Source organism: Sander vitreus, chromosome 13 (assembly GCF_031162955.1).
Source record: "Sander vitreus isolate 19-12246 chromosome 13, sanVit1, whole genome shotgun sequence".
NCBI lineage: Eukaryota > Metazoa > Chordata > Actinopteri > Perciformes > Percidae > Sander > Sander vitreus.
Window position 1 is genome coordinate 5447499 of NC_135867.1, and position 13807 is coordinate 5461305.

At 39.4% G+C, this 13807-nt stretch overlaps 1 protein-coding gene across 2 annotated transcripts in view; it reads left to right on the forward strand.

Annotated features, from left to right (window-relative positions):
• cadm1a (cell adhesion molecule 1a) overlaps positions 1-13807 on the forward strand; it is a 404039-nt gene that overhangs the window by 320350 nt on the left and 69882 nt on the right. For both annotated transcript variants that reach the window (XM_078266264.1, XM_078266265.1), the window contains 2 exons: positions 189-326; positions 9755-9913. In XM_078266264.1, coding sequence (XP_078122390.1) covers positions 189-326; positions 9755-9913 — 297 coding nt within the window. The remainder of the gene's footprint in view (positions 1-188; positions 327-9754; positions 9914-13807) is intronic.

The following is a 13807-nucleotide window of genomic DNA, read 5'->3' on the forward strand; positions in this document are numbered from 1 at the left end:
AATGCCCAGTATTATGGGTATTCTGCACCTTTGTATTTGTCATCTGCCCTACTTAAAAAAAATGTAAACCTAAAAAAAACCTCTCCTCTCTGTCAGCTCTGTTGTCTTCTCATCATGTTGTGCTCAGGGTGTAGAAATAATATATTTCCCCAATGTTTACTGAGTTATGTGTGTGTGTCCTGTCGTAGTTCCTCCAGGTAACCCCATCATCGAGGCGCGGGATGAGGTCCTGAGCGAGGGCAACGAGACAGAGATGACCTGCACTGCCATGAGCAGTAAGCCTGCCGCTACCATCAGATGGATGAAGGGAGATAAAGAGCTTCCAGGTGGGTCAGCCCCGCACACAAAGAGACAATCCCAATCATCAATCAAGACATTTCCTCTCATAAGACATAAAGGCACTTATGCAGTATCAGAGTTAAAGTTCCTTTCACAACTATTCACTCATCTGTCTAACGTTTTTTTCAATTGGTTATCTGAACAAAGAACACATCTGTGTGAGACAAACACACTGTGTTCAATGAACCAGAGAAAAAGGGCTGTATGATGTGTCACCTCGCAGAAGAAAGAAAACTGCACCTGCGTCTACTGTTCCCCTCACATTGAAAAAACATGGAACTATACAGAAATTCCACATAATAGCAAAAGAAAGAAGAAAGCCATGTACTGTATGCTTTCAAAGCTTCTGATTATTGACCCAGCCGATATACTCCTGTCACCTGACCGTGCCATTTAGAAGTCACAATGAACATGAAATGTTCTTCCCCTGTTAACTCCCCCATTGAGTAGTGGATGCATTTTGCTTAAAGGTCCCATGTTATGCTAATTTTCAGGTTCATACGTATACGTATTTTGGGTTTTTACTAGAACATGTTTAAATGCTTTAATGTTCAAAAAACATAATGTTTCTCATACTGTCTGAATATACCTGTATTCACCCTCTCTCTGAAACGCTTTGTTTTAGCGCCTGTCTCTTTAAGACACCCTCCAAAAAATTACAGCCTATTCTGATTGGTCAGCATTTCCAGGTCTTCCATAGCTGTACTTTTAGGGTCTCTGCACCATCATTGCAGCTGGGGAATGACTGTAACGGCAATGTAGCGCCACTTTCTACCTATATAAAGTATAGTTGTGACATCACAACCGTACGGAAGTCATGATAGCTCGTTTGAATGTACACTTTCTGAATACGGGCTGTGTGCATTTTTCTGTGGATTGAGCGTTTTGACCCTTCACAGTATTTATAATGTACCTCGACCAGATTAAAAATAAAAAAGACAGGAAAATCTCATATTTTAGAATATGGGACCTTTAAGTTTGACTAAATTCTATTACATTGTCTTGACTAAAACTACACTAAAATGTTCACAAAGTCTAAGTAACTAAGACAAGACTAACATATATATATATATATATATATATTAGATTTTGGTTAAACCCTATGGTACCAATCACATGCATGACATATCTTAATTTTATTAATGTAAAAATAACAACTGGTAAATATAAGGTAGCATGCACAATAAATGACAAGAAGGTGGAAAACATAACTTGCAATAACTCTGGTTTACCATGGAATCATTCATAGATTTAGTTTTACCATTAGCTGTTAGCTGTGCTGTCAGACATACAGGCTGTAGTTACATTTGTTGAGTTATTGTACAGAATGTGTTTGCCATGGAATGAAAATCCTTCTGAGATAGATTCTACATTTCACTACTTTGCCACTGGTCTTACAATTCTCATTGTTTCCAAAAACACACTTCACACTTTCTGTAGGTGTTTGCTAAATTCTAACTTTTGCATGCATGTATGCATCTTTTAAACCCCTATGCCATGTATATAAATGAACCATTTTTAGGGCCAGTTTCTGTCTTTCATTCCTGGCTATTCCTTATTTAGTGCTTGCATCAATGCTGTTGCTTTTTAAATGGAGCTCTGCTGAGACTTTGAATAGTTTCCATTAAAGCAGTGTTGATGTGCATTGGTGGCCCGGGCCTGTTGGCACCGTGACAACTTTCATGCCTTCATCAAAGGTGGCTGAGCTTTAGAAGTCTTGAGCAGACCTCAGGGGTGAACAGGCGTCCTGCCAGGCAGCTCCACCTCAGAGCCCAGACAGTAAGCTTTGTAAAGACTTTGAAACAAAGGTCCTAATCAGAAGTTGTGTAGAAGGCCCTGAGCAGCTTCACCTCTACACTGCAGCAAATTAAACCCTTAGTGGTCAGCTCAAATCTGAGAATGTTCCAATGTGCCAAGTTCAGGGATTGTCTTAGAACTAGCTGTTAACATCACAAAAAATTGACTGTTGACATTCAGTCCAATCTTCTTGCAATGCAATGCTGACCAGTGCATACGTGCAAGTGTTGGCAATGCTTAGGCTGTAAGTATTGAATAGCCAAAGGTAATTCTCCTGTGGTCACTTTTCATTGAAGCTCCTAAATGTCTTAGTCAAATGACAGGTAGCTACCGTGTCATTACAGAGAATTACTAATTACTAAAATGTATCTTAATTGTGCAAATGCTCTCTAGTGAATCTATAGAAACAGACTAATTTTAGACATCTGGAAGTGAATATCCTATAAGTTAACTGGCAGTGTCAGATTCAGTCCAACTTTGTATTTAAATATTTCGGACACCAGGATCTACCACAACATGTCATGTTTCCTATTATTCTACCATGAGACAGTTACAGTGATACTTTCACTTACTCTTTTTCATGCACATGTAAAACATGTTAGAAACGTGGGTTAAATGAATATATGGCCAATAAATATCAACAGAAATCTAGCTATGTTCATTAATTTAATTCCTTATAATGATTACTAAATGATGTTTAAAAAATCTTGCAGAAAGCTGACAGTAACACGAGAAACACACTGGCTAATGGTGTGTGTGGTCGCAGGCTAAGTGGATGCAGTGACTAGTCTCTATGAAATACTTATACACTATTAAGGCATTTAATGCATCTCCTTTAAATGGAATCTTGCCACAGTGTCTCCATACAAAACTATCTCTATCCATCATGTTTTTATTTGTCAGTTTGCTTTAACTTTATTTGCTTTTAGTTTATATTTTCCTCCAGCTCACTAACTGAACTTTGAAACAATGCTCATGTGCTTGTTTTATTGAATTACACAAAATGATTATTTCTATAACGGAAAAAAAGAAAACTCAACCCGTCATCCATGCTGTTTTCTCTGTGTTGGGAATGCATTGCCATTTACAGAATAGGCTGGCACTCTTTAAAGTTCGACCATTGATAGATGCACATTTCTTTTTGCCATAACACAATACTCAGTGGTACTTAAAGGCTCACCTGTTAAGACAGCATTTGGAGCATGCCATTTGCTTTTTAATCCATTTTCGTCACGGGTGAAAAGGTGCTACTACTTAAATCTCAATTTCAACACGTAGCTCTGTTGTTTGGAAATTTGGAGTGTTGGCAGTAGCAAAAAAATCGAAAACCATTGGTGCTGCCTACACCGTGTTATCCTCCTGCTAGCGTTAGCACCCAACAGGCTTAAACAGGGCAAGTTTTAAACGTGTTTTAAGCCTCTACACATGCTCGAAATGTCATTACAAGTGCATACCCATGTGCAGTGATTCCTTCTGAGGGAACACAAAGAATCTGACTGCAGTAGATGTGACAGAAAGGCATAAAAGTTGTGTTAATCCAGCCAGTGCACATACCTCTGTTTGTTTCCTGTTTTCCGGTCAAGTCAACACAAGTCGATTGTCGAACTCATACAATCCAATATTCCAGTCAAATTTGCTGTGCACCAATTGTTTTAGTTTTTCTTGCTACTGACAGCAAACAACAAAGCTACGTGTTGAAATCAACCGGAATTCTCCTTTAAGCTGAAACAGCCTAAAACAATGGCGGGCCCATTTCTAAAATCCATCCTGTTTCATTTAGTCTTTGCAAGTACAACTTAACTGACACTACTGCCATTTTAATTCTAGCTCTTTAGTAAACTATGTAAATTAACTCCACAGTTTGTTTAGTTGACACTGCAGCCATGTTGTGAAAACGAAACCTGGTATTGCTCTTCTGATGCCGAAAATGCGTAAGACAAAGGAGTGCAAGGAAATGGAAGATGGAAGGAATAAGAATGGCTGAGGGTGCCAGAGTTCTGACACTAGGACAGAATTACTTAAATTTCCTCCGGCTGTGGCTTCTTGCCTGGCAGACTTATTTCTAATTAAACGTCCCCAGAATTTAACTTAATTACCTTGAGGGATAATCAGCCTCTCTTAAATATCATTTAAAGGTTGTGATTGTCATGCTTGCCAATGTAAATCTAACAATCTCTCCTAATATGCACAGAGTTATTATTTCACCGTTATCACCTTATCTTTTCTTTTACATTTATCCTGTTGTTGCCCTGGCACTGATACATCTTATGCATATCTTACACTGCAGTGACAGTTATGAAAAGAGGGAGTTGTAGCAGTGCAGGTCATTCATTTCTGCTATTTTAAGATGAAAGAAAAGAAGAAGGTATGAAAAGAAAAGCCAGTAGGTAGGGTACTTTATTGACTGACATGGATCAAAACAGCCATTAGCCTCAAGGCTTATGAGACAACTGCAGGGTGATTTCAATTACCCCGCTGTACCCCAGCAGGAAGACTCTATAAGCGGATAAAAGAATATTTTGTTCATAGTAAAACGGCTGTAGAGACATACATTTTTTTTAACTAGACACGACTCATTTACTACTCCAGAAGAATGTGGTTAAACTATAACAGTTAAAGAAGTAAACGTAGCGGAGGCACAGGAAAAAACTGAGATTGCATTTTAGCATCGACAAAACACTTAAAGTGCCACTTGAACTTCCACTGCCTTTCAGTGATGTTCTTCTCTACAGGCCACACTCCAAAGTTAGTCTCTCAGAAAGTTCTTAGTGCTTAACACAGCATAACCTTTTTCAAATAAAGAGCTTTTATTAAGTCAGCACTAATTCACTATATAACAGCTTTTCTAGTTCTGTTAAAGTCACATCATTGTCACCTACTTGATAGTTGTACTACTTTACAAATTAAGATTTTATCAGAAGAAACACTTGAAGAGCTTATAAAATATCACTTTTTTATAAACTAAACTGTCAGACAGTTTATACAAGTAGGCCTAGAGCTGAAACAATTAGTAAAGTGAAAGAAAATTAACTGGCAACTATTTTTAAGTCATTTCGCATGCAAAAACATTTCACTGTCATGTTTCCAGCTTCACAGATTTGAGTTTTTTTTTTTTTTTTTTGTTTTAATAATATACATTTATTTATAATATTTTTGAGGTTTGGACTGTTGGTTGGACAGAACAATGTAATTGCGAGAAAATCACTATTTTTTGATTTTCTTTTTTACAAATCAAGCAATCGATCATTTGAATATATTCAGCAGATGAATCCATAATGAAAAAAATCATTAGTTAATAGTTCAAAATGAGCTCCAGCGTAACCAACTACAACAGATCTGTTTCTATGGCAATGCATAGTAGTAATAATATAATGATACAACAGTATAACAGTCACAGGGGTCATTTTTCTGCAAAGTAATTTAACTTTTAGTTAAAATTGAAAATGTAAGTATATTTTCCTAATTATACTTACTGCATACTTTTACGTAAGTAACATTTTTAATGCATGGCTTTTACTTGTGATAGAGTATCTTACACTATACAGTGTGGTATTAGTATGAGACAAGCGTTGATGGCATAAATGCTAAACTGTGCTTACTTTTTGCCCAGCGACCAAGCTACCTAGCTTGTTAATGGATAATTTGCAAGCTAATTTGATTGCAGTGCTATTGTGACTAGTGCTAGCTGGCTAGCGTGTTGGTAGTTTCGCTTTGCCAGACCTTCCTCCACAGCGCTGCGGAGGAGGGTCTGGCTAGTCCACACAGTATTCCAGGATGGGAGAAAAACGTGCTCTCATTTATTGGCATTTCTTTAAACCAATCACAATCGTCTTGGGCGGTGCTAAGCACCGGGCAGAGCCACGGTGCCTCTGCAAAATAGCCTCGGGAAGGAACTTGTTTTGGTGGAACTTGTACGTTCAAAGGTTGTTTTAGTCGTGCAACAGAAAACTCAGATTGGACAGATGGTCTAGCAGCTGTCTGGATTTACCCTGCAGAGATCTGAGGAGCAGTTAACCATAGTCCTCAGAAATCCACCAGAGTTTAAAATTCCAACACAAAGAAAGCATAAGGTAACGGACATCTGGTCGATAAGAGTGACATACAGCGAAATTTCCAGTGGCAACGGAGCAATCCCGGAAGTGGAACGTTGTAGATGTAGACTAGCGTGTTAGGCCGGCCACACACTGGCTGCGTGGCGTGAACGTGGCGTTTCTGTTGCGTGTCAGCTGCGTGGATTTTTCTGTCTTTACACACCAGAAATGTGTCTGATGTGGCGCTGCTGCTGCTAACCTTGTCTGTACACGTGTACGTTTCCCAATGATTTACTGCACACAAGCATTATACTTCATGTTAAACATAAATATAGACTGAATTGATTACAGCAAAGACAACGTTGGCAGTATTGACGGCAAAATAGGCTACAGAATATTTTGTTCTATATTGACAGGTGCAATATTTGAAAATCAATAATTATTTATGGTAACACTTTACAATAAGGTACACAAGAAAATGGGTAGTTAATGATTAGTTACTGTTTTTGAAAGAGTAACGAATGTTTAGTTACTGTTTTTCAGAAGGGTAGTTACTGAAGGGTAACGAATGATTAGTTACCCTTTTTCATAAGGGTAGTTACTGTTTTTCAGAAGGGTAACGAATGATTAGTTACCCTTTTTCATAAGGGTAGTTACTGTTTTTCAGAAGGGTAACGAATGATTAGTTATTGTTTTTCAGAAGGGTAGTTACTGTTTTCCAGAAGGGTATAGTTACCCTTTTTCAGAAGGGTAGTTACTCTTTTTCAGAAGGGTAACGAATAATTAGTTACCCTTTTTCAGAAGGGTAGTTACTCTTTTTCAGAAGGGTAATGAATGATTAGTTACTGTTTTTCAGAAGGGTAGTTATTGTTTTTACTTTTGAAAAACAGTAACTAATCATTCGTTACCCTTCTGAAAAACAGTAACTAATCATTCGTTACCCTTCTGAAAAACAGTAACTAATCATTACCCAGCACACATGGATGGTCAGCTCGTGGCTGCTCTGTGGTCATGCAACCTCAATCCCAGCGAGGAGAAAACAAAAAAAACAAATTCAGCTCAAACTGTAGTTTGAGGTGAATATCTGTCACTTCCAATATTTCACAATAGCACTGAGCAGTAGCAGTCGTTGGTTAAAGAAAGCAGAGTGGCAGAAATTAAGATAGAGTTCTACTGATCTGACAGCCACATTACAATTTATGGTAATTTAAAAAAAATGTTGACATGTATTCCTTAGTTAGTTGCCTTTGTGCAGGTTTCAAACCCATAGACACTTTACTAGGTAAGTGTAATAAATGTACAATGAATCCCTGAGCTGTAAAGCAAGAGATCCAGAGACCCAGGACTTAAATAAAGACATCTTTCCACCGCTGTTTCATGCATCTCAAGACATTTTGATTTAAGCAGACCCATCAGGTTCCCGTTTCAGGTGCTTTCATGAACCTAAAGCCTCTAGTGGCATTTATTCATGACAACCTGTTCTTTTACACCAGGCACATCACACAGGTTTCAAAGAGATAGCTGTCACCACGGTGACTGTATCACCACAGCAGCTGAGCTGCAGTACAGGGGTGGGTAGCATGTGCTCTTAGAACATATTTTACAGCTAAATGATATACTGATGGATGCAATTGTTTGCATTAAGACAGATGTTCTCCTGTAGCATTTCAATCAGGAGAGACTCCGTTGCAGATATGCAAACATTTATTAATAAGATATAACCAAGTAAGAACAAACATAATTATTTGGAGATTAGACTCCATTGTAAAGGGGTATCTATACAAATCTAATGTTTAGGAAAACCAAACACATCCCCCAATGGAATCTAGACACTGGTGGTGGTGAGAGAAATCCGAAGACGTAAAAACGAGCCGTCAGCCGGGAAAAGACCGAGAACACCGTCGAAAATGCCTGGAGGTAGAAGGGGAGGAGGCAGGTCGCACTCTCGTCTGAAAATACAACTGACAGAAGCAGGAGAGAGAACAGATTTAAAACATGGTAGTATGCTGTGATTGGTTAGGACATAAGTGCCCGATTCTAATTGGTATACAGAACCGTAACACCCACTGCCCAGCTGATCAGTTAAAGAGAAGAGAGACAACGTAATAGAAGTCTCCCTGACAGAATTTACGCTGAGCTACATTTCTCTTGGCAGGCTCTCTCACTTGTTTTGCTTCCAGTATTTGTTTTATTGATGGGACACAAACACACACAGTTGTACATCAGACTGTTAGGAAGTAGGACAATGGGGTAAAAATAATCAATCTCTGTTTGTGACTCTGCCGTGCAGGGCCGTCTGCAGCTATCCCTCTTATTTTGTATGGCTGTGATGAGGTAGTCTCTCCATTGCTTTTGAGAACATATTGTCTGTGTGATTTTACAGAGCAAACACTGTAAAATGAGGGTGAAGCTCTGCTACTTCTGCTACTTGGGCGGAGTGATTTGCTTTGCAGCAAGCCTTTCTGAGAATATAGTTCCCGGTTTGTTTACGGTTAGAAGATGGCTGTGTCTCATGTTACGTTATTTTTTGTACACGCTGTGACTCTACAAATCACAACATGTAAATAGGAACATGTTGGCATTATTTTGTCACTTATTCGGAGCAGTAGGCTAGTTGGAACCAGTTACCTGCAGGTTCTGTGCTAGGCTAAGCTACTGGTGGAACCGTCAGACAGCGACACGCACGGACACGAGATGGGTATGTATCGACTTGTCTTACTCTGAGGGTTACGGTGAATAAGCTAAAGTCCCAATAAGTCGGCGTGTTCCTTTAAGCTTTATTATGGAACACACTCAACTTCGAGTCAAGGCCCGCCCTTCAATAGCATTCACACACTACTATTGGCCAGGCGTCCATGCTTACGCAAGGTAACGTAACCCGATTACTTCAGGTCCTATTCCCTGACCAGTCGGCTATCCTAACCTTAACCACTTGAGGTCAATGCCTAACCCCAACCAATCGATCTGCTTCGTAGGGAGGGACTTGCCTAGAAGTTACGTGGGATCCACAAAAGCCTATATGGTCGGAACAATGGAGCGTCGGAGAAATGGGCAGTCCCCTTCCTCCCACAGTAAAAAGACATGCATGTCAGGTTATTTGGAGCCTCTAAATTGTATGTGTGTGTGGTTGTCAGTTTATATGTTTGTATGTGTTAACCTATGATAGACCGATAACCTCTCCAGGGTGTACCCCACCATCCAGTGTGGGATGGAATAGGCACCAAACCTCTGCAACCTCGCAAAGGATAAATGGCTATGGATACATAGAGACAACTATAATGTTTCTGGTACAGCCTCCATTCTTTTCAACCCCTCAGTTATTCCTCAAATGAGGTTGAGGAGTACTTGTGGTGAAGGAGAAAATACTGTATACATGCGGTTTTTTGGTTTGAAGCTAATTAGCTTTCAGGCTATGCTTACTAAGGAATTCAGTCCTTTACCTAACTGGGTCCTGCCAGACCACAGTGAGTGAAGTGAGGTTTATGGACTTTCCACGTGAGGCTCATTCATATTTTAAGTGAAATCCCAAACGCACCTGTATTGCTTTGTTTAAGTCTGCTTATGTTGATGTTTCATGTTTCCCATAGGCAAGCCCAGAGTTGAGCTGACCTACGACAAGATGTACACAGTAACCAGCCGGCTGACATTCATTGTTAGTAAGGAGGACGATGGTGTACCAGTGGCTTGCATCGTAGATCACCCTGCAGTCAAGGACTTCCAAGCACAGAAATACCTGGAGGTCCAGTGTAAGTACTTCTGCTCGCTAATAAATTACACATCGGCATGGATATTTAAGCTGCATTATGCAAGTTTTTTTTAAATTCTTTTCAAGTGTCTCATCAGCTTACTCAGAAAATTGGACCGCGATAGAGAAGAGTGTTCCATCCCCACTAATTAAATGGCATAAATTTGCTACTTTTTCCCAACTGAAACTTTAGTATATGACATGGATTGCAGTGTCATTGAAGGAAGATCATCTCCATGCACATGAATAAAGGGGGAACATTGGACTGCAATAGAGTAGACTGTTCCATCTCCACTGATTAAATTACATCAATTTCCCACATGTTCCCACTACTGAAACTTGGGAGTGTGGCAATGCCATTAAAGTGAAACGATGAAAATACTGTGCATATACTGTAAATACGAACATCTTCCAAATAAATCTTCTAATGTAAGGTTCACAGTATCGGGTTACCTTTGCACTTCTGTTTAAAAAAAGTAATTTTCTTTTTGCATTTTTTAACCTCTGTCATCATTATGAAGCATCATAAACTGACTGGGTTGCTGTTGGCTTTATATTACAAGACATCTTTCTGTTTTTTGTATTGTCTTCATATGTACAGTATTGTCCGTCATTTGGAGCCACAAATATGTTAAAGCAGTACCCTGCAGTCACATGTTGTCTGATAGTGTACTGCTAGTTGGGGCAAAACCGTGAGCCATAGTTAGTGCCTGCTTTTAGTTTACTGTCCCTGCAGCCAAGATGTTTTGGATTATAACTGTACACTGGCCAGGTGCAGAGAACTATGAGTAAGGTCAGGAATTAAACTCTTGAATATACACAAAAGCAGAATTGTGAAGGTGCTATATACGACAAGCAGAACATTAAAATACAAGTAAACAACTATTTACTAAATAGATAATGGAGTGATGGCGTCCTAAACAGAGAGTGAAGTCACACGCCCTCTATGTGTGTTTGTTTTGGTAGCCTGACAGGCTGCACGTTCACGTTAGTGCATGTGAGTGCATGTGTCTACCCAGGTCGTGCGCATGACCGACCCGGTCATACGGTGGTTACTCCTGATAACACCCCCCCGGGTGCATGAGGCATTCTGGCTCAGCCACCTCCATGTTTGCTTGTGACGTCAGAGGTGAGAGCCGTGTGCAGACTCCGAATGACGTATATAGCACCTTTAAATCTTTGTTAAATTGTGAATTCAATTCTGAACTCTCCCAGATCCCTGTAGACAACTGTTTGCTTATCAACACCTCAGTCTTCTTTGCAAATCTCTTAATGAAAAGAATGGAAGAGAAGACGTGCAATTTCACCAAATGCACCCAAAATGAATTCATCGCACATGCAACTGTAAACCATAATCAAGAAATGATATCTCAATCCCTATGTCAAAGGTACTCTGTAATGATTTAGTTTTTATGATTCAAAGTGAAACAAAGTACAAACTAATAATGTTTATAGAGTAAATAATAAAATATAGAGAACATAAACACAGAGAAAATAAATGTAAACAAATGTAAAACACCATAGCAGACTAAACACAAAAATATTTCAATCAGGAGAGCAACTTCATTGCAGATATGCAAAAGTTTATTGTACATAAGCATAGTGAAATATGCGGAGTCTTTGGCGATTAGACTCCATCGTATAAATAATATTTAAAAGGGGTAGAAGAAACTCTCTAGACACTGGTGATGGTGGAGAAGGAACCCGAAGACCGACCGAAGGAGCTGTCTGCCGGAAGGGGACTCCGGGTGCCTTGGTTGGCGAGACCGGAGGTGGAAGGGGAGGAGGAGGGTTGCACGTTTGCCTGAAAAGACAGCTGACAGCAACGGAGGGAAAACATTTAAAGCAGGATGACATGCTGTGATTGGATCATGAATTTCGTGGCCAGTTCTGATTGGTTTACTGAAAAGTGAACGCCTCTAACCAGCTGAAAAGTTAGGAAGAGAGAGAGTTGATTGAAGTTATTGAAGTCTTCCTGAAAGAAGGTACGCTTAGCTTCATTTGATGAAATATAGCGGTTACAGGTATTACACTTTTAGAAATACCAATTCATGTGTGAGAATTATATATGCACATTTTTCTGTATACACATTATTTGTACATCTGGCCCCAGAAGTGTTATATAACATAATATATATAGTAATAATAATATATATAGTGTTAAATAAGTAAACCCAATCAAATTCTATGTACCTCTGTCATGTGACAAGAAATTAAAATGCTAGGCATTTGTAATGTGGGGTTTTAGATCTTTTCTTTGATGCAAAATGATCAAATTTGTATCACATTATATAGTATTAGTATTTTAGGTCTCTGTAACCTTATTTATTTGGCCTCTGGCATGACCTAGCATTCTGTTAGAAAATTAAACCTCTTCTGTAGCTATCTGACCTTTCCCTGGAAAGCGAGAAGAGGAGATCAGCTCATCTACAGAGGCAGCATGGCATTTTGTTGGCCTCTGATAACAGGGAGCTCACATGGACCCCCCTGACCCCCCCCCCAGCTCACCGCCTCATTGCTTCATGCAGGGGCTGCTGCTGTCATGCTCTGTGCATACTGTAATAGGCAACAAACAGGCAGTCAGTCCTGCACTGCACCTTCTCCCTGATAACTCTGCCATACTGTTTTATATTACATTTGAAATCAGAAAAGGTTTTATTGCCAAAATAAATACACTTATGTGGAATTTGCCTTGATGAAAGGTGCATACATAAACAGACAAACACAGTAAACATTATTTTGAAATAAACAATACATACAGAAAAACAAATATATATATATACACACAAAATTACATAAGAAAAAAGGCTGAATGGGTCCGTGCAACATTTGCAAAGAATATGTAGTATATGCAATGGGCAGATGTAAAGTCCAGGATGAAGGTTAGTGCAAGTGTAGTGACTAGGGGATGGGGGTGATTAAAAGTCAGTGGGGCCCGGGGCCTTCTTCGTGAGGCTTACTGCTCAGGGGAAGAAACAGTTTTTATGGCGTGAGGTTTTGGTCCTAACGGACTGCAGCCTCCTGCCAGAGGGGAGGGGTTCAAACAGTCTGTGTCTAAGGTGTGGTAGGTTAACAGAAGTATATTACTGTTCGTGTGGAACATACAGTACCAGGACAGGTGGTGATTTCAAATATCTGTAAACTGTAATTATTTGTTTAATATGTCCTGCCGAACTGACTGTAGGCCTAATGTTCTGAATGGTTTGGCTTTCCTAAAAATCCACAGTCTACATTTCCCCAATAATTAGGACCAAATTAAACTACATGGTCCTTTCTAAAAACCTTTCTCTAATAATACAGTTACATATCGGTTCCTTTCTAGGAAATGATAAATAAATGAAAGCATACTTTTTTCCTATTACTACACAGTGACAGACTGTGTTTGTTTACTGATTATATATTGTAGTGATAGACGAGGAGATTTACATTTCAATCACTCACTGTGTGGGCAATTTGTGAGCGTAATGGAGTGCATTGTGTAGTAAGAAACAGCAAAAAAGGCCATTGTCAGGGGATAGCATAATTAAATAAGTCTGTAATGTTTATGTGTATAGGCAAAAAGCAAGCTGTTTTTGCTCCGTTGCCTGGTTGGTTTTCCCTTAAGGTCAGCCGGCTGCGGAGAGATGGATAGTGCCGTCTTGAGTGCTTATGAGGTGAGGCACACAATAAAGCAAATAATTCAGTTAGCATAATGATGACGGCACTTTTGCATACTGTAGACACTATTTCATTTCCACTGAAGTGTCAGTATCCAGATCTGGTAGTGCAGTGTGTGTTTTTCCATCAAGCAGAGACAAGAAAGCTCCGACATCACTACTTGAGGCTATCAAAACAAACTTACAGATGCCTGGCGTCCTTCATACTTATGGCTCTGAAATGACAAGGTCAGATGACG